The sequence below is a fragment of the Mirounga leonina genome, unplaced genomic scaffold, assembly GCF_011800145.1.
Source record: "Mirounga leonina isolate KUSES-001 unplaced genomic scaffold, KU_Mleo_1.0 Mir_171, whole genome shotgun sequence".
NCBI classification, from domain to species: Eukaryota; Metazoa; Chordata; class Mammalia; order Carnivora; family Phocidae; genus Mirounga; species Mirounga leonina.
Window position 1 is genome coordinate 21,618,658 of NW_023270436.1, and position 21,727 is coordinate 21,640,384.

A 21,727-nucleotide genomic window follows, 5' to 3' on the forward strand; every position below is an offset into this window, starting at 1 on the left:
AGGAGATGAAAGTAGTGTTTGAAATAGTTCTGCAATCTTCATTCCTTTTTCAGAACGATGATCAGGGACCAAAACAATCTGACCACAAAAAGAAATCAGATAAACATTTTTGGAGGAACTTCAAAGAAACTTTTCCCTTACCTGCTGCCATCAGCTAGAAAGGCCACTAGGCCTCCCAGCTAACTACTTCTGATTTAGGGAATAAATAAAAAAGACTTTATTTCTAAGTGTAATGACTTTTGTTTTTTCTTTTTTGTTCTTCCTTCACTCTTCCAAAATCTTTCCCTGTTAGGGTAAAAGTCCAAGTTTAGCGGGACTTCTAAATCCAGGAACCCTTGCAAGTGTTCCCTGTCAAAGCCCTATGAGGAGGTAGGCTTCTAGACAACTGGAAGGTTATCAGCCCTATTTGGACTAGAGTTTTTTGGTTTTCCTTTTTTTTTTTTAAGTTTATTTAAGTAATCTTTACACCCAATGTGAGGCTGGAACTCATGACCCCAAGATCAAGAGTTGCATGCTCTTCTGAATGAGCCAGCCAGGCACCCCTGAATTAAAGTTTCTTTTTTTTTTTTTTAAGATTTTATTTATTTGTCAGAGAGAGAGAGAGAGAGCACAAGCAGGGGTAGTGCCAGGGAGAGGGAGAAGTAGGCTCCCGCTTAGCTGAGAGCACTGATACAGGGCTCAGTCCGACCTGAGCCGAAGGCAGATGCTTAACCAACTGAGCCACCTAGGCATCCCTGAATTAAAGTTTCTGACCAAGTGAAGCAAACTGAGCCCTCACCTCCCTCCCCACATCATTCCCAATATAGAAAAAATTTATCAGAACAAGTAAGAGGTTTTGACTAATTTGTGGTTATTTCTTCTCAGACTCTGTTGTCAGAAAGGCCCAGTATTATGGATTGGATGTGTCTCCCCCCACCCCACCCCCCAGAAAATTCATATGGTATGGTGAAGCCTTAACCCACAGTGGGGCTATATTTGGAGATGGTGCCTCTAAAAATTAATTGAGGTTAAATGAGGTCATATAAGATTCCCATCAGACAGGATTCGTGTCTTTATGAGAAAAGACACCAGGGAGCTCCCTCACTTGCTCCCTACACTCATGTACGAGGGAAAAATATCTTTTTTTTTTTAAGGTTTTATTTATTTTTCAGAGAGCACAATTGGAGAGTGGTAGGCAGAGGGAGAATCAGGCAAGGAGCCTGCTTCAGGACTCGATCCCATGACTCTGGGATCATGACCTGAGCTAAAGGCAGACGCTCAACCGACTGAGCCACCCAGGCATCCCACAAGGGAAAAAGATCTTGTGAGAAAGCCAGAGGGAAGGCAACCAGGAAGTGACTTCTCACCGGAAACTGAAACTGACCATGCTGGCACCTTGATCTTGGATTTCCGGCCTCCAGACCATGAGAAAATTGACTTCTGTTGTTAAGTCACCCAGTCTGCAGTATTTTATTATGGGGGCCTGACCTGAGTGATACACCTGGATTTGAATCCCAGCTCTGCCACCTATGTGTTTGAGGCTACAATTATGCTAAGCTTCATTTCCTCATCTTTAACATGGTGATAATAGAATGTATTTCACAGGGTTGTTGTAAGGATCAAATGAAATAAATTAAGCAAATTGCTTAGCCCAACACATAGCACATAGTAAGCACTCAAATGTTATTTTTTAAATTATAATGACTGGGCGCCTGGGTGGCTCAGTCGTTAAGCGTCTGCCTTCAGCTCAGGTCATGATCCCAGGGTCCTGGGATCGAGTCCCACATCGGGCTCCCTGCTCGGCGGGAAGCCTGCTTCTCCCTCTCCCACTCTCCCTGCTTGTGTTCCTGCTCTCGCTATGTCTCTCTCTGTCAAATAAATAAATAAAATCTTTAAAAAAAATAAAAATAAAAATAAATTAAATTATAATGACTAATTTTATTATTTTTACTTTGGCAACAAAGTCATGTCTTTCACAGCAGAGTCAACATTACCCATTCAGCAGAGTTTCAAGCACATACTCTGTGTAAGCGAACGTTCAGCCCTGGGATAGATGCACAGAACAGTTAGATGCATCCTGTCTATTTGGGAGAGGTATTTTATACCAATAATCAAAACAATAATAAAAGTTCCCATTTGCTGGGGAGACAGGCTGGCTCAGTCGGTGGAGCCTGTCACTCTTGCTCTCAGGGTCATGAGTTTAAGCCCCACATTGGGTGTAGAGATTACTTAAAAAAAAAAAAAATCAGGAAAAAAAAGTTCCCATTTGCTCCATAGTTACTATGTGAAGTACTTTGCATGAATCCACCAGATTAAACCCAATTTAACTCACTTTACAGATGAAGAAACAAGTTCCCAGAAGATAAGAGTCAAGAGCTAGGATTCAAACACAGGTCTACCTAAGCCTATGCTCTTAGGGAGGCTGAACCTACCAAATTAAGTACCAGCCAAGAAGATTAAACAATTTGTAACCAGGGGCCATTTACCAGGGCATGCATCTTGCCAAACAGAGGCAGGACTTGATCCAAGTCCCTTTTTCCAAGGCTTGCACATACAGCTTCACTGGGCATAGGGAGGGATCGCTCCCAGGTGTAATAACCAGGTAAGAAGGTTTCAGGGAAGGGGCGCCTGGGTGGCTCAGATGGTTAAGCGTCTGCCTTCGGCTCAGGTCATGATCCCAGCATCCTGGGATCGAGCCCCGCATCGGGCTCCCTGCTCAGCGGGAAGCCTGCTTCTCCCTCTCCCACTCCCCCTACTTGTGTTCCCTCTCTCGCTGTGTCTCTCTCTGTTAAATAAATAAATAAAATCTTAAAAAAAAAAAAAAAAGGTTTCAGGGAAGAGGGGGAATAGAATCCAGACAAGCAGAGAGAAGCTGTGTCAGGTGTCCCCAAGACCCACCCCAGATGCAATGACTCCCTAGGAAATCTCACAGGACTTAGTATATCATCCTACTCATGGTATGATGTATTACAGTGAAAGGATATAAAGGTAACTCAACAAAGGGAAAAGGCACATGGGATGAAGTCCAATGGCAACCAGGTACAAGGTCTTAGGGGTCCTCTCCCAGGGAGTCACACAGGGCACGCTTCATTCCCCCTACAGGACAAGCTGTGACAATCTGTAAGGGAGGCTCATTAGAGACTCAGTACCCAGACTATTTCTTGGGCACTGGTCACATGAGTTCTCTGCCTAGCGTGTGCCACAATTCCAGACTCCCAGTAGGAAAACAGGTACTCAGCATAAACTACATTGTTTCTGCAAACAATTTTTTGTTTGCACAGTGGGCCAGTCTTATCAATTCTGGGAATAAGTAAACTCTCCCCAAATCTGAATTCCCAGCCAAGGGCCAAGCTTGTCCGCAGGCTTTTCTAAGGATACGCAATCTCAGGACTGCTAGGTTAACTTGTTCCTGCACAGAAGCCAAGGGGAGTTCCCATCATAGCAGAGGGAATTATATAACAATCTATAACCAGAGAGGAAGGCACGCCCATTGCTGACAGGCTTTTTCCTGTCTCTGGCTGCCATCAGGTAAAGAGAAAGATGCTGCTTTGCTGAGTCAAGATAGCAGTCATGCCCCCTAGCGCGTTCAATAGCAGGTGACAAATGCCTGCAGCAGACTTGGATGCAAAGCTTTACTGTGACTAAGAATTTCTTTGGTTCTGTCACTTTTTGTGACACGTGAAATATATCAGAGGTGGCCAGATGAAAAAATACAACACACCATTTTTTCGTTTCCAAGGGTTGCTGTCAAGAGGCAAAAGAATCATCAGAAACATATCACCAGAGTTCCAAGGGTTAAGGGCTTCAGGCAGGAAACAAACACATGGATGATGGTGGGGGGGGTGATGTATTGGGGAGGGGTGAGGTCTTCAAGGAAATGGAGTAGGTACCCCATCTCAAAGCTGGGGAGGAAACACTACTACACTCTGGTAATAGTTGCCATGGAGACTGTGTTGACAGTCTCATGATTTTTTCATGAGAGGAGTTGGAATTGAGATTTTAACAGGATATTTCCCTGGAGCTGCCAGGACCATGGAAGCCCCAAGCAAGAAACGCCTAACTCAGCTGGGGTAAGGGAAGTACATAATAGGCTTTACAGAGGAGGTGATATGAGAGCAGTATAGTGTTAAAAAAAAAAAATGAGCGCTCACCCACTGGACTAAGGAAAGAAGAAATCAGGTTACAAATTATATTTGTGATACTATGGATTTCACACAATCAGACAGAACTGGGTTTCCCATCTAGTGCTTCCTCTTACTCACTGAGTGACCTTGAGCAGTTTAGTGTCTGAGTTTCAGTCTTCTTATCTGTAAAACAGGGATGGCCATAGCACCACCCTCAACAATGAGGACATATAAATAGGACATCAGGAGTGAAGAGTATATAAAGTAGTACACATGCAGTACTTAGCACAGAGCCTGCCACTGCACTCAGCAAATATTAATAGAAGCACAGAAGGAGATGCGAGCTGCGAGCAAGGGCCCTTGGCCTCAACCTGGGGTTAGGGGCAGAATCATGGATGCTTCCTGAAGGCATTTGGCATTTTCAGTTAGATAAGCAGGAGACGTGGCATGCAAGTGAAGAAGAATCCTATTGCACTGGAAGTGGGAGAGTGACAGAGATGAGATTGAGAGAGAGGCAGCCAGGTCAGGAGGAACAATACAATTGACCCTTGAACAACACAGGTTTCAGCTGTAAGGGTCCATTTATGCATGGATATTTTTCGATACAGTTCAGTACTGTAAATGGATTTTCTCTTCCACATGATTTTCGTAATAACATTTTCTTCTCTCTAGCTTACTTGACTGTAAGAATACAGTGTATAATACATATAGCATAGGGGTGCCTGGGCGGCTCAGTTGTTAAGCGTCTGCCTTCGGCTCAGGTCATGATCCCAGGGTCTGGGGATCGAGCCCCGCGTCAGGCTCCCAGCTCGGCGGGAAGCCTGCTTCTCCCTGCTTGTGTTCCCTCTCTTGCTGTGTCTCTCTCTGTCAAATAAATAAATAAATAAAATCTTTAAAAAAAAAAAATACATATAGCATACAAAATATGTGTTACTCAACTGTTAATGTTATTGGTAAGGCTGCTGGTCAACAGTTGGCTATTAGTAGTTAAGTTTTTGGAAAGTCAGGAGTTGTATGTGGATTTTCTTTTTCTTTCTTTTCTTTCTTTCTTTCGTTCTTTCTTTCTTAGATTTTATTTATTTATTTGAGAGAGAGAGAGTGAGTGAGAGAGCACGAGCGGGGAGGAGAGGGAGAAGCTGGCTCCCCACGAGCAGGGAGCCTGATGAGGGGCTCAATCCCATTACCCTGGGATCATGACCTGAGCTGAAGGCACAAACCCCTATGTGGTTGAAAATCCACTGGGGCGCCTGAGTGGCTCAGTCGGTTAAGTGTCTGCCTTCAGCTCGGGCCATGATCCCGGGGTCGTGGGATGGATCCCTGCATGGAGCCCTTCATCGGGCTCCTTGCTCAGCAGGGAGCCTGCTTCTCCCTCTCCCTCTGCCACCCCCTCCCTTAGCTTGTGCTCTCTCTCTCTCCCTATCAAATAAAATATATATTTTTAAAATGGTTAAAATGGTAAATTCTGTATAATGTATATTTTTAAAAATATTTTATTTTAAGTAATCATTATACTCAACATGGGGCTTAAACTTACAACCCTGAGATCAAGAGCTGCATGCTCTTCTGACTGAGCCAGCCAGCTGCCCCATGTAATGTATATCTTACCACAATAAGAAAAAAGAAAGAAAGAAAATGTGGTCCTAACTACCAATGATATTGTAAGCATTGGCTCAGGAGCCATCATTTCTCTCCCTGCTGTTTTTATGTATGTGTGCTTTCATCATTATGATATTTTATATTCTGTCTGGCTTCCTTAGTTTCAGATTCTCAGAAAAGTAGAGGAAAGCTCACTATAACCCCTATATATCTCTTATTCACAATAGTTACCAACCCCTGCTAGCATATGTTAGGGAAAAAAAGGCACACACCACTAGAACCTCCCAGCATACGTTAGAAAAAAGAATGGCACACACCACTAGCAGGCTAGGTGGTTTGTACTACAACACGGACCTAAGCCAACTTGCGCATACATAGCTGTTGGGTTCCTTTTGGTAGGTGTCAGAAACCACCAAGAATACTGGGTAGGTCAAAGTTAGCTACTCTACCATAACCTTGCTACCAGGACATTTTTGTCATCTCAAAAAGGAATCTTGTACCATTAGGAATCCTCTCTATCTTCCCCTTCTCCTCCCCACCTCTTGCTCTAGGCCAATATTAACCTGTAGATTTGCCTAGTCTGGACATTTCTTACAAAGAGAACCATACAATAAATGGTCTTTTGTGACTGGCTTCTTTCCCTTAGCATCAATGTACACATTTTTGGGGGCGCCTGGGTGGTTCAGTTGGTTGGGTGACTGCCTTCAGCTCGGGTCATGATTGCAGGGTCCTGGGATTGAGTCCCGCACTAGGCTCCCTGCTCAGCGGGGAGCCTGCTTCTCCCTCTCCCTCTGCTGCTCCCCCTACTTGTGCTCTCTCTCTCTCTCTCTGTCAAATAAATAAATAAAATCTTTTTTAAAAATGTACACATTTTTGGAACATGGCTGGCTCAATTGGTAGAGCATGTGACTTTTGATCTCAGGATTGTAGGTTTGAGCCCCACATTAGGTGTAGACATTACTTAAAAATAAAATCTTTACGGATACCTGGGTGGGTCAGTCGGTTAAGCATCTGCCTTAGGCTCGGGTCATGATCCCAGCGTCCTGGGATCGAGCCCCACATCAGGCTTCCTGCTCAGCAGGGAGCCTGCTTCTCCCTCTCCCTCTGCCGCTCCCACTGCTTGTGCTCTGTCAAATAAATAAAAATCTTAAAAAAAAACTTCAAATAAATAAATGTATCTATGTATGTACACATTTTTGTGTGGACATATATTTTCATTTTTCTTGGATCTATGCCTAGAAGTAAAATTGCTGGGTCATATGGTAACTATATGTTTAATCTGTTGATTAAACATTAAACCCAGGCTCAATGGTTAAGTGTCTGCCTTCGACTCAGGTCATGATCCCAAGGTCTTGGAATCAAGCCCCACATCGGAGTCCCCGCTCAGCGAGGAGCCTGCTTCTCCCTCTCCCTCTGCCTGCCGCTCCCCCTACTTGTGCTCTCTCTCTCTCTGTCAAATAAATAAAATCTTTGAGAAAAAAAAAACCTGGGATGCTATCTTGAGTATGGAAGGGTGAAGGGCTCACCAGACTTTTATACTTTATTAATGCCAGGATGAAGACACCTCTAAACTAATTCTAGTTAATCCACACATTTTATTTTATTTATTTATTTTTAATCTATACATTTTATTTTATTTTAAAGATTATATTTATTTATTTGACAGAGGGGGACACAGGGAGAGAGGGAACACAAGCAGGAAGAGTGGGAGAGGGAGAAGGGAGCCTGATGCGGGGCTCGATCCCAGGACCCTGGGATCATGACCTGAGCCGAAGGCAGATGCTTAACTGACTGAGCCACCCAGGCGCCCCTAATCCACACATTTTAAACACCACTCATCTTATCAATGGAAAAACTCATTCTAATGTCAATTACATTAATGAGTGGAAACCTCTAGGATTTAGGATTCAGAAGAGTGAAAGATACCTGAAGCACTTGTAGGAGTTGCCTTTTTTTTTTTTTTTAAGTAGGCTCAATGCCCAATGTGTGGCTTGAACTCATGACCCTGAGATCAAGATCACAAGTCACATGCTTTACTGACGGAGCCAGCCACGCACCCCAAGGAATTGCCTTTGATTAAATTTCCTTGCTACCCCAGGAGTGTGTATCATGGTTAAGAAGCAGCATACCCGCCCTGGGGTGGACTAATGCCAACACACACATTCTATCATACTGTCTGTGCAGACATAATATAAGGAAAACTGTAGACCATATCACAGTGTTATGCAGGCAAAACAACTCTGGGTAAAACTTTATTAATAAACCCAAGGGGGGGGGGGGTTTGTTGTTTGTTTTCTAAAGTTTATTTATTTATTTATTTGACAGAGAGAGGCAAAAGTAGGCAGAGCAGCAGGGAGAGGAGAGGGAGAAGCAGACTCCTTGCTGAGCAGAGAGCCCAATGCGGGGCTCGATCCCAGGACCCTGGGATCATGACCTGAGCTGAAGGCGGATGCTCAACTGACTGAACCACCCAGGCGCCCCTGTTTGTTTGTTTTTTTGTTTTTTTGTTTTAAAGATTTTATTTATTTATTTGACAGAGAGAATGAGAGAGAGAGCACATGAGAGGGGGGAGGGTCAGAGGGAGAAGCAGACTCCCTTCCGAGGAGGGAGCCCGATGCGGGACTCGATCCCAGGACCCTGGGATTATGACCTGAGCCGAAGGCAGACGCCTAACAACTGAGCCACCCAGACGCCCCTGATTAGGTGATTTTAAAAAATTATTGGGATGGGGGTGCCTGGGTAGCTCAGTTGTTAAGCGTCTGCCTTCGGCTCAGGTCATGATCCCAGGGTCCTGGGATCAAGCCCCACATGGGGCTCCCTGCTCTGCGGGAAGCCTGCTTCTCCCTCTCCCACTCCCCCTGCTTGTGTTCCTGCTCTCACTGTCTCTCTCTGTCAAATAAATAAAATCTTTAAAAAAAAAAAATTATTGGGATGCCTGGGTGGCTCAGTTGGTTAAGCATCTGCCTTCAGCTCAGGTCGTGATCCCAGAGTCCTGGGTTTGAAGACCACATCTCCCTGCTCAGCAGGGAGTCTGCTTCTCCCTCTCGCTCTGCCTGCCGCTCCCCCTGCTTGTGCTCTCTCCCTCTCTCTCTCTGACAAATAAATAAATAAAATCTTCAAAAAAAATTCTTAAGTTTGGGGACACCTGGGTGGCTCAGTCAGTTAAGCGTCTGCCTTTGGCTCAGGTCATGATCCCAGGGTCCTGGGATGGAGTTCCACATCTGGCTCCTTGCTCAGTGGGGAGTCTGCTTGTCCCTCTCCTGCTCCCCCTGTTTGTGCGCTCTCTCTCTCTCTCTGACAAATAAAGTCTTTTAAAAAATTATTAATTTTGTTAGATGTGATAATAGCATTGTGGGGTTTGGGTTTTTTTTAAGTATTTGTTAGAGATAAACACCAAATCATTCATAGATAAAATATGATTCTGGGATTTGCTTTAAAGTAATCATGAAAAACTCCCATGACCTAACAGTATTTCCTATTTACATATTATAGCCCTTTATTATCCTCATATGCAGTTTTTTCATACTTGTCACCATGATATCTCAATACTTTTATGATTTAGGGGCACTTGGGTGGCTTAGTCATTAAGCGTCTGCCTTCGGCTCGGGTCATGATCCCAGAGTCCTGGGATTGAGCTTCTGTTGGGCTCCCTGCTCAGCGGGAACCCTGCTTCTACCTCTCCCACTTCCCCTGCTTGTGTTCCCTCTCTGGCTGTGTCTCTCTCTTCAAATAAATAAATAAAATCTTAAAAAAAAAATACTTTTATGATCTCAACATTTAGGAACAAATGCTGCTTTTGAGAAGGTGCCACACGTTTGTAATGTTGGTGGTACCATCTGACTGTGCAGTTTTTACTCCATCCTTGATAAGAGAGGGTGCTGCCATTTTTAAGTAGGAGCATTAATTCCTTAGGGATTGTGATGGTTGATTTTGTGTCAATTTGACTAGCCTAAATGATGGCCAGATAGCTGGTAAAAGGTTGTTTCTGAATATGTCTGTGAAGGTGTTTCCAGAAGAGATTAGCATTTGATAGGTGAACTGAGTAAAGCAGATGGCCTTCCAAAGTGAGTGGGCATCATGCCATCCATTGAGGACCGAAACTGAACAAAAAGGCAGAGGAAGGGTGAATTGGCTCTTTCTCTCTGCTCCGGCTTCGACATCCATCTTCTTCTGCCCTTGAACAAAAAGATGCTCCTGGTTCTCAGGCTTTCAAACTCAGTGGAGAGCTACACCATCAACCCCCTAATTCACAGGCCTTCGGACCCAGCTGAATTACATCACCAACTTTCGGGTTCTCCAGCTGGCAAACAGAAGTGCTTTGGGACTTCTCAGTCTCCATAACCGTGTGATTCAGTTCCCATAATAGATTTCCTCTTATGTATATATCTTATTGGTTCTGTTTTTTGGGAGAACCTTGACTAATAGAGAGATCTTCCCTCGTATATGCATTCTGTGGGTGCTCAGCAGCAAAGAATGTTTCCATTTGCTCATGGAAAGCAGTGATAGTGATCCTGGCTTTGGAATCAGCCAAATCTAAAACCATCAATACTAACTGTGAGACCTTGAGACACTTCCCTCACCTCTCTGAGTCTTAGCCTCTTATTCTGCAAAGTGGTGCTATTGACACCATAATACAGAGTTGTGGTGATGCTGACAAAAAGTAAGCACACTTAGCACAGTGTCTGGTATAGTAAATGCTCAGTAAATGCTTTCTGCTAGTGTTAATTGCTTCTCTTGGTCTTTTGTCGTCTTTAACCTTGTGTCTTAGTCTGGTCAGGCTTTATATAACAAATACTATAAATAACAGAAATTTGTCTCTCATGGTTCTGGAGGCTGAGAAATCTGAGATTAAGGTGCCAGCAGATTCTGTTTCTGTGACAACCTTCAAAATAAAAAGTGCCAAGTGCACCCCAAGTCCCTCTTTTCCTGTTGAGTCTGCAACTGACTGTGAATGCTAGGGCATGAGAGCTCTCCCTGCCAAAACCTCCCAACTCCATTTTTTATGATTTCCCATTACGGATTTTCACACAACCCACTTCCTAGTTCAAAGATGGCCATCTTTTCGCCTGGTGTCCTCACCTGGTGTAAGGGGCAAGGGAGTTGTCTTGAGTCTTTCATAAGGGCATTAATCCCATTCATAGAGGCTCCACCCTCCCATAGACCCTAATCCCTATCCCATAGGCCCCACCTTCTAATAACCATTACAATAAGGATTAGGATTTCAACAAATGAATTTGGTGGGGGGTGGGGTAGAGGGAATAACACAAATATTCATTCTTTGCACTTGACATGTTGAACGTGTTTGTTTCAAAAGCATTCATATGGGGCGCCTGGCTGGCTCAGTCAGTAAAGCGTACAACTTTTTAAACTCAGGGTTGTGAGTTCGAGCCTCACCTGGGTGGAGAGATTACTTAAAAAAATCTTAAGAAAAAAACAAAAAGAGGGGCACCTGGCTGGCTCAGTTGGAGGAGCATCTGGTTCTTGATCTCAGGGTCGTGAGTTCAAGCCCCATGTTGGGTGGAGAGATTAGTTAAAAAATAAAATATTTATTTAATCTTTTTATTTTAATTTATTTATTTGACACACAGAGAGAGGCAGACAGGCAGGCAGGCAGGCAGAGGGAGAGGGAGAAGCAGGCTTCCCGCAGAGCAGGGAGCCCGATGCAGGGCTCCATCCCAGGACCCTGGGATCATGACCTGAGCCGAAGGCAGATGTTTAACCGACTGAGCCATCCAGGCGCCCCAAATCTTTATTATTTTTAAAAAAGATTTTATTTATTTGTTTAAGAGAGAGAGAGAGAGAGAGCCTGAGCATGGGAAGGAGCAGAGAGAGAGGGAGGAACAGAGGAAGAGAGAGAAGCAGACTCCCCGCTGAGCAGGGAGTCCGACGTGGGGCTGTATCCCAGGACCCTGAGATCACAATCCTAGTGGAGGGCCGACACTTAACTGACTGAGCCACCCAGGTGCCGCTCTTGCTAAATTCTATTAGCCGATGGCAATTAATTAGGTAGACAAATTACTTATCCTCTCTAAGCTTTAGTTTTATCACCTTTATATAGAATAATACATATACATGTGGTACAGTTATGAGAGTAAAATATGAAAATGAGGAGATTTGTATGTGTTATATGATGTTTTGGAATATAGGTGAGGTTTGGTTGGGTAAGGCCTGGAGCTGACGGCCAAGAAAAAATTCTTAAAAAAAAAAAAGAATTCTTGAGACATCTTTGGTGCAAAATGATGGTTTTATTAAAGCACGGGGACAGGACCCATGGACAGAAAGAGCTGAAGCACCAGGGTTGTGAGGGGTGCCTGATCATATACTTGGGAGGTGGGGGTAAGGAAAAAGGGAGGTTTTCAAAAGAATTTCTGTATGCTAGAAAGGACCTACAAGATATTGGAGGCCTTGCCATAGTCAAGTTAAGGTTGTTTTCCCCTTTCAAGTTAAGGTTATTTTTTCCTTCTAGTAAACATTAACTTTAAGACAGTTGGGAGTTTCCTTCTGAAAGTTAGGTTATTGATAAGAATGCTTTTTTTTCTTGTAAATCACTAAGACATTTTGTAAACTGAGGGAGACTCCTGTCTATAGGACTATAATTTCTATAAGTTAACCATTTGTTTTTCCTTTCCCTTAGTTTTGGGCAGCCAGGAATGCCTGAGGAATGTCATACAGATCCCACAGTGGTTGGGGGGGGGGGGGTGTTGCAGGGTGTCAGCTTGTGCTTTGTCCTCAGCTTGCCTTCTGCCCCCTCATCATTATACACTAGCACACAGATGTGTATGTGCACATGTTACCGAATGACCTATCATAGCCACTAACTCAGAAAATGAACAGGTGACCCTTGGCGTGCTGCCCAGCCAACTGCTTCATCCCCGGAAATCCCATGGGGGCTGGACAAATCAAAAGCATAGCTCCTGGTTGGCTTGCCAACACTGTTGCTAAACAAACTCAGATAAACTCATAACAAGTGAAGCCTGATCACTCAAAGACAAGAGTTGGGAAAGGAGGGAGAAATTTATTTGGGGGGAAGTGGCCGTCTCAAGCCTTAACCACTGACCTCTCCCCCTGCAAGACGGATACCTAGAGTTTTATAGCGAGAGCTTCGGGGATGTAAGAGAACAGGCAGATAGCGAGTGATCATGGCTGGGGTTTGGGGCGTTCTGCCCACCATCGAGGGCACAGAAGGGGATGTATGGGGTGTGGCCTTCTAGGCATTCAGTTGCTATATGGGCTTTTCTGGACGAGCACTTGGAATGTTGTAAATTGTCAATGCCTCAAGAAAGTGCAATGAGAAATAACTGTTGGGGTCTATAATTGCACAAGACAGCTCGCGTGTGCCCACACATACACACACAAATAAGAAAAAAGACTACAAGTGATGAGGGAGCAGAAGGCAAGCTGAGGACAAAGCACAAGCTGACACCTTGCAACTACCCCCCTACCCCTCCTGGGTGGGATTTCTTCCAGGAAACTCCCAACTATCTTAATGTTAATGCTTTGCTCCAGACAAAAACAACCTTAGCTTGACAACAGCCAGGCCTCCAGCATCCCAAGGGTCTTCTTTAGCATATGAAAGTCCTTCTGGACACCTCCTTAAATCCTTACCTCCCCCCCAGACCCGCCCCAATGCCCAAGTATATAATCGGCCATTCCTCACAACCCCAGTGCTGCAGCTCTTTCTTCCCGTGGGTTTCCTCCGCGTGCTTTCATAAGATCACCTTTTTTGCACTGAAGACATCTCAAGAATTCTTTCTTGGCCGTTGGCTTCGAACATCACCAACATTCCGAAACTACATCAAGAAGGATATTCAAATAATGGAGCTTCCTGTGGGATGGTATGAAGGCTTTTTTTTTTTTTTTTTTTTTTTGCTTCTGTGTACTTTTATCACCACCTCCAATCATTTTCTACTAGACTGTGTTAGTTTTATAACCAAAAAATATTGTTGTTTTTAAAAAGATAACAGATAAGATTAGCCACCAGTTGAACTGAGTCAGGAGAGTATTGTCTAAAGGTCTTTATGTCTGGGGGCACCTGGGTGGCTCTGTTAAGCGTCTACCTTCGGCTCAGGTCATGATCCCAGGGCTCTGGGATCGAGCCCCACGTCGGGCTCCCTGCTCAGTGGGGAGCCTGCTTCTCCCTCTCCCTCTGCCTGTCTCTCCCCCTACTTGTGCTCTCTCTCTCTCTGTCAAATAAATAAAATCTTTTTTAAAATAAGTCTATGTCTGACCCAGCAATTGCCTGAGAGGTTAACTGGAAGTCACCTAGAGGCAGGCCTAGACTGTTAACTGAAAAGAAGAGATGCTCTGGGTGGCCACCATCAAATTCTGTACCTGCTCTTCTCAGGTTTCTGTAGGAGACAATGCACAATAATCCTCAGTCTTTTGCTTTGCTTCCAGGGTCTGAAGCCAAAAGGAGTCAGTCTCTCTCAGACACACTCTACTGAGGCTTTCCCTTATTCTTCCAGAGCACTTTCTGCCAGGAAATACAACGGGATGGAGCAAAGCCTACCAGTTCAGAACAAGATCTAGGGTCTCAGACCTGCAATTGAACCCCTTCATTTATAAATAAGGGAATTGGGGATGAAACTTGCCTCAATTTTCTTATGAGTAAAATGGGGGGTAAGAAAAGCATCCAGTTCATGGCATTATTGTGAGGAATACTTGACTTAATTTGGGTAAAGAGCACCTGCAAATAGGCAGTACTTAATAGATTATTAATTCTGGGGCACCTGGGTGGCTCCATCAGTTTAGCACCTTTGGCTCAGGTCATGATCCCAGGGTCCTGAATAGAGCCCCACATCAGAGTTCCCTGCTCAGGGGGAGTCTGCTTCTCCCTCTCCATCTGCCCCTCCCCCTTGTTCGAGCTTGCTCTCTCCCCTCCCAAAATAAAATCTTTTAATTAGTAAATAAAGAAATCTAGTACACTGCCTGATAAGGGATATACAACTAGTACAGAACTGTGAATGACAGGATGAATTTGGATAGGCATTCAAGAAATACAATTAGGTGGAAAGGAGTTTCAGAATGATGTAGAGTATGATAACTGTAAGGGCCGATGGCAGGCTGCCACAAGACAGGCCACTTTTGCATGAACATTATTTTGAGTTGAAAGCAATTAAAACCCAGCAGATTCAAGAAAAGTTCTTTACCACCCCCTCAACTGCCCGCTTTACCAGGAACAGAGCCATTAACAGAGATTCCTCTTTACCTATGAAACTTAATATTCATAATAAGGCAACCTTTGTTTCCAAAAACATCTCACTTTCCTGCTAATGGTCTTCCTCTTTGTATTCTTGACCCCTACCCCTCTCCTTAGCTCTTGTAAGCCTCTTGTCGATTATGTTTGGAATTTCTTTTGTCTATGTGGATTTCCTGTATGCACAAAATTAAATTTGATTTTCTCTTGTAAATCTGTCTCATGTCAATTTGATTCTCAGTCCAGCTGGAGGGACTTGAAGGAAAGAGGAAAATTATTCCTGACATTCCCTTTTCATAAATATACATTTAAATTTATATGTGTATATAACATAATCTGGAAGGATATTTTTTTTTCAGGGGAAGAATGAGGTGGCCATTTGTTTTTGTTTGTTTGTTTGTTTAAAGAGTTTATTTATTTATTCATGAGAGACAGAGAGAGAGAGAAGCAGAGGAAGAAGCAGGCTCCCAAGGAGCAGGGAGCCCGATGCGGGACTCGATCCTGGGACCCTGGGATCATGACCTGAGCCGAAGGCAGACGCTCAACCGTCTGAGCCACCCAGGCGCCCTGAGGTGGCCATTTGTAGAAATGACCCAGGAGACTATCTTATATTCAGTTGAAGTAAGTAGGGTGTTACCTTATGAAGGCAAAACTGGATTGTAAATGCCACTAAGAAAACTTAAATCTGATCCATTATATCACATTAGGCAAAAGAGGTTCATTTTTTTCTTAGACCATAATGAGGGCAATGAAAAAGGGAGAAAGTTAAAGAGAATATAGAAGCATTTCACAAGTAAAGCCCATAGGATTTGCTGACTGATTAAGTATGGAGGTGAACGAAAAAGAGGCATCAATAATGATGCTTAGGTTTTTGGTTAGAAAGAGAAAAGCATCTTCTGACAACTAGCCTGGTATTAGCTATCAGATAGGCTCTGGTGTCTTCCTGTCAAACAATTTCACAGAATATCAACATCAGACAAGGACTGAGACAGGGACTTCGATGGATCAAGATAAAAACAAGACCACTCCATAATCATGTCTGAACACAGATAAAAATGAACATCGTGCAAACCACAAAATTGTCCAAACATCCCCCTGGCTAATATGAAGGGCTTTGCTTCCTTACCAATTACAGGTTTAGCTTCCCTTTATTCTTCCTACCTTCTAGAAAAGATCAACTAAGTTACCCAGTCATAGAATTATCCCTCCTTCCTGACAGTATTAATTTCAGACAAAGCCCTGCTTTCTTGAACCTTCCCCTAAATCACCTAAGACAGTCCCAAGTTCTATAAGAAGCTTTTTCTAATACCTCCTTACTGAGACACCTCACTGTAAGCACTCAGTAAATCTTTGTTCAATTATAGGTGTGTTCTTGGTGGGTTTTGGCTAAAAGGCATTGACTTTGGCAAAAGCAACCAGACTGGATGATAGTGTCATTCTCTGGGATGGGAAAAATGGTGATACAGGAAAGTGTTGGGGTTCGGAGCCAATTGGGCAGAAAGAGCTGTACTGGGGTCATGAGGAGTGGCCGATTATATACTTTCAAGTTGGAAGGGGGTTAGGGATAGCATAAGTCTCTAAGGAATTTTGGAAGCAAGTTTTCCAGGACCTTGAGGGGGCTAGCTATTGTTAGGAAAAGGTCATTTATCACTTTCTAATAAAACCTTAGTCATGAGATCCTTTAGATGTATATCGGTGGCTCATGCTTGGAGGATGATTGCTAACATGTATCTTGGGGGGGGGGGGGTAAAGATAAAGGAAGTTTCCAAAGGAATTTCGATATGTTAAAGTAGCCTTTCAGGATCCTGGAGGTCAGGCTAATGTCAAGCTAAGATTGCCTTTTCCCCCTAGCAAAGTATTAACATTGAGGCAGCTCTGAGTTCCTAGAGGAATGTCACTCTACCTGTTTCAAGGACTTGTCAATGGACTGTAATCAGTAAGGGAATTTAATTTTTCTTTTGCCTTTGTTTCCCACATCATTTGGGGTGGACCAACTGTGTTAGCCCCTCTGGCAAGACAGTCTTTGGAGCTAGACAGAGGCTGGAAGACCTGCCAGTACCGCTCACAGCAGTCAGGTTTTTACAGAGCCTCCAACTTGTTCCCCCTAAGGCAACACCAACTTCATTTATATTAAAACATGGAAAGAATTAATAGCTGATGTCTAATGAGTATGTGTTATGTGCGAAGCACTGTTCTAAGAGATCTACTTTTGTCTGTTTTCTAAAGTAAGATCTATGCCCACCGTGGAGCTTGAACTCACCAGTCCCCCTGCCTAGATCAAAAGTTGCATGATCTACTGAGCCAGCCAGGTGCCTCAGAATCCACAGGTTTTAATTCATTTACTTCTCCCATCAATCCTAAGAAGATAGGTATTATTATTACCAGGTTTTACTGTTGAGAAAACTGAGGTACAGAGGTGTGAGGATTGGAACTTACTTCACATTCAAAGCTCACCAGAGGCATCCTCCAGCACCAGCCGGCTAAGCTGAGGCAGCCATGTCAGTTGTAGTCCGCTGGAACTGCAACTCCCGGCATCCCTCGCGGTAGCAACTCTCTACACACAACAAATCCCGGCGTGCCCCTGGGCGGCCCGGGGTGGAGGGTTCTAGAAGGCGTGACGTGGGGTCGAGCGCGGGATCAGAGGCGGGCAGCTCTCAGCAGTCGCTGTGGCCGCGGCTGCCAGGCCTGGGGACGCGGGTGGCCGGGGCCGCGGGCGCAGCCTCCTCGTCTCCCCGGCCATGGCTGCGCTCGGCCGGCCCTTCAGCGGCCTCCCTCTGAGCGGCGGCCCGGACTTCCTGCAGCCGCCGCCGGCCTTCGGCCGGGCCTTCCCCCCGGGAGCGGACGGCGCCGAGCTGGTTCCGCGGCCGGGACTCCGCGCCGCCCCGAGCAGCCCCGGCGGGAGCGCGGCGCGCGGACGGTGAGGAGCCCGGCGGGCGCGGGGCGGGCGGGCGCGCAGCTCGGGCTCGTTGATCCTCCTCACGACCCTCCGTGGGGGGCTTCCGAGCTCCCAGATAGCAGGCGAGAAACTGATGCCGGGGACGTTAACTGTAAGTCGCCCGGGGCCGCACAGCCCGGGAATCCGGGTCTGACCTCCGCCGGCCTGCTGCTCCGAGAAGTGAGGAGACTTTGCCGAGCTCACCCAGGGCGGGCCGGGATTGGAACCCGGGCCGATCGGAGCCTGGCCGTCCCCTCGGCGCGGCCGCCGGTGCGAACTTTGGTGCCTCGCGGACACTCGGTGTCTCATCCGCAAAGTGGGACAGAAATGGGTCCTGCTGGTGAGATCGTGGAAGTAAAGTGCTTAGCACAGTGCCTGCCCCAGATACGTTTTCCCTATGTCGTCCCCCCAAATTTATTTCCCACTCCCTTGACAATAAGTTGAGATTTCAACTTACAGTTCTGTCGGGACCACCCAACCTGAGCGACCTTGTGATCTGTATATCCAATCCCAGGCGGCAAGGAAAGGGACAGCCGGTACTCGTGGGATGGGCGAGATTATTGGGAAAGGGAGAGTGGATGCCGAAAGCACAGCCTCAGTGAATTTCTCAATTGACTGATGTTTTTTTTTTTTCTGGTTTCAACAGTGTGTCAGTTCGCTGTAAAAAGAAACACAAGCGAGAGGAGGAGGATGATGAGTAAGTTTCAGGTGCCATTTATTCACTTTATGATCACTTAACCTGTTGCCTATCCTCAACTACTTATTTTAAGAGAAAAGGTGAAATATTAAGTATCTCTGCAAGGAGGCACAAGGAACTGGTAACGGTGGTTGCCTATTAGGGGAAGTAACTGGATAGCTGGCATGTCAGAGGGAAACTTTTGTCTCTGTAATCCTTAGTAACGTTTGAATTTTCATCCGTGTGAATATTATTACATGTACAAAGTAAAAGGATTTCAAGTGTGGGAAAGGATATACATTGTAAAGTCTTAGAGTGCATACTCCCCTTTTCTCCCTGTTACCTGTTTCCTGTTTCTCCTTTGGAAGATAATCTGAAAACTTTATAACTGCATATACCTCTGGTTTTCTATATTTGTAAGAAGGTAACTCTTCACATTGTGCAACACATTGATCTTTTCATTTTATTCTCCAGTAGCTTGTTGAGTATGGGCACATAGGGTTCTACCTAATTTCTTCTGCAACATTGAGTAGAATAGTATTGTAAGGCTAGGTATAGATCATTAACCAGTCTCCTGTTGATAGATTTCTAAATTAGGTCTAATCTTTTGCTTTTACTGTGGATTAAATCTACCATGCCTGTTCTTTTTAAAGTTCCTTGTATATATTTGCAAGTAGGTTAATGGATTCCTAGATGGTGAATTGCATGCATTTTAAATTTTGAAGAGTTGTTGCCAATTTATATTCCTTTTAACAGTGGAAATGCCTATTTCTCCATCTTCTCACCAGAACTGTATTTTCAAACTTTTTCACTTCACTCATAGGTTTAAATATTACATCTCATAGACAGGCAGTCTAATAGAAAAATGAGCGAAAGAATCCCTCAGAGAGGATATCCAAATGACCAACAAATGAAAGGTGTTCGTTCGACCTTATCAGTCTTCAGGGAAATGCCTAGTAAAGCCTCAGTGAGATATGTTACTTTACCACCAGGTACTGGAGCATCAGTTACTGCAGTACTATGGATGAGAATGTAAATCGGTACAAGCACTTTGGGAAGTAGTTTGGCGTTATCTAGCAAGTTAAAGACATACATACCCTATTACCCAACAGATCCCCTCTTGAGTGTGTACACGCTTGTAACAAGAGACACATACAAGAAAGTTCATAGCATCCTTGTTCATAATAGCTCAAAACTAGAAACAACCTATATGTCCCTCCGTAATAAAATGGATGAAGTAAATTACAAATTCATACAGTGGAGTTCTATTCAGCAAAAAGGGAAAAAGGAATATGACATCTATCATCATGGATATGTCTCGAGAATAATATGAGCGAAAGAAACATCCCAAGAATATATACAGTACTATAACATAGTGTTTACCTGTAGGAAGAAGGAAATAAAGTACCATTTTGGGATGTTGGCAGTGGTCTACGACTTGAATGTTATTTTAATGGATGCTTGTTTTCTAATTATTCATTGAATTGTATAAGCATAGGATCTTATAGTTAGGGCGCCTGGGTGGCTCAGTTGGTTAAGTGACTGCCTTCAGCTCAGGTCATGGTCCTGGAGTCCCTGGATCGAGTCCCGCATCGGGCTCCCTGCTCGGCAGGGAGTCTGCTTCTCCCTCTGACCCTCCCCCTCTCATGCTCTCTCTCTCTCTCTCATTCTCTCTCTCAAATAAATAAATAAATGAAATCTTTTAAAAAAATTAAAAATAAATAAAAATAAAAAAGGATCTTATAGTTAAAATTAGATCATTTTTGGTTTTAAGACCACTATTTTAATTTATATTTTGTAAATTAAAGTTAATTTGAACATCTTTCTATTTAATCCATTTGTGTTTGTGTGACTTGTTCCTGTTTCTGCACATTTTCTATTGGCTTATTGATCTTTTTCATGTTCATCTATAAGAAATCTTTACTTAAAGAAATCAGTACTTTTATTATGGGTGTTATGTTTCCCCAAATTTGTTATTCGTCTTTTAACTTTGCATATGTTTTGCTTGTTTGTTTTTTGGCCAGCAGAAACTGGATTTTCTAACCTTGCTGATGCATAGGCTAAATAGCTTTGAAAGTTGCCTTAGCTTAAAAACCACCAGACCAGACCATATTTATATTCGTTATTGCCTTGGGATTGCTGCAGATACACAGGGATCTCTTTGCTTTTGTCTTGTGGAGTACACTATAAGAGATAATTGAATAGGGATGCCTGGGTGGCTCAGTCTGTTGAGCGTGTGACACCTGGTTTTGGCTCAGGTCCTTATCTCAGGGTCATGAGATCGAGTCCAGCGTCTCCACATGCAGAGGGGAGTCAGCTTCAATCTCTCTGCCCCTCCCCCTGCTTGCTTGCTCTCTCTCTTCCCAAAATTAAAAAAAAAAAAAAAAAAAAAACGAGAGAGAGAATTGAATAAAGAGTTCCAGTGTGAAAAGTTTGAAGTGTAAAATCTGTTGACTTAAAAATTTAACCCGCCTTTGGGGTCCTTGGCTGGCTCAGTCTGTAGAGCATGGGATCCTTGATCTGGGGTGGGGGCAGTTGTGAATTCAAGCCCCACATTGGGTGTAGAGCTTACTTTAAAAAAAAAAAAAAAATTAGTTGCCTTTAATTTAGATTAAAGGAGAAATTGAGGCCCTGAGAATGAGGAACTTGACATTTGAATATCTAATGCCCAGAAGTGTGCTGCCCACCTGCCACTTCCATAGCTCTTATCTATACTTTGAAGTCTTTTATATCATATTTTCTTTGAAACTTAATTATCATTGATCTCTAATTATTTGCAAAATGCACTACAGGCATGAAATAATATAGTCCAAATCATGTTGGAGGTCAGAGATCAGAACCCAGCTCTTACACTCAGTTGCATTTCATAGTTGAATTATTGGATGTGCTAGGAAATTACCTGTCCCCTCTAGGTTTATTCTGCTTTTTCTTAGCTGGTTTTATGTGTCTAGTTTTTCTCCTGCTTTCCAAATATTACAGAAATATGTGATGTATAGCTAGACATTCTTAATATTTTTTTATCAGTTAAAACCAGTTGTAAACTAAACATATTATTGTGCTTACTCTGGCAGCACAGAGGCTAAAATTGGACTGATACACAGAAGATTAGCATGGGCCCTGTGCAAGGATAATATGCAAATTTGTGAGGGGTTCCATATATTTAGATTATAGCTACAGTTGTATAGCATAAGATAGAGCGTTGTAGAATCACTGTTTTTTTG

At 43.9% G+C, this 21,727-nt stretch overlaps 2 protein-coding genes and 1 non-coding gene across 4 annotated transcripts in view; 2 read left to right on the plus strand and 1 right to left on the minus strand.

Moving 5' to 3' along the window:
- CHEK2 (checkpoint kinase 2) overlaps nt 1-17,421 on the minus strand; it is an 84,908-nt gene extending 67,487 nt beyond the window's left edge. Inside the window, exon 1 of the mRNA XM_035017271.1 lies at nt 17,332-17,421. The gene's annotated coding sequence lies outside the window, so the exon portion shown is untranslated. The remainder of the gene's footprint in view (nt 1-17,331) is intronic.
- Nucleotides 17,422-17,536: 115 nt separating this feature from the next.
- The window catches only part of CCDC117 (coiled-coil domain containing 117), a 54,969-nt gene continuing 50,778 nt past the window's right edge, over nt 17,537-21,727 (plus strand). For both annotated transcript variants that reach the window (XM_035017277.1, XM_035017276.1), the window contains exons 1-2: nt 17,537-17,812; nt 18,477-18,527. In XM_035017277.1, the coding sequence (XP_034873168.1) occupies nt 17,634-17,812; nt 18,477-18,527 (230 nt within the window). In that variant the 5' untranslated portion in view covers nt 17,537-17,633. The remainder of the gene's footprint in view (nt 17,813-18,476; nt 18,528-21,727) is intronic.
- LOC118018715 lies at nt 21,562-21,668 on the plus strand. The gene has a single exon (XR_004681465.1). It is a non-coding gene; the product is annotated as a U6 spliceosomal RNA (small nuclear RNA).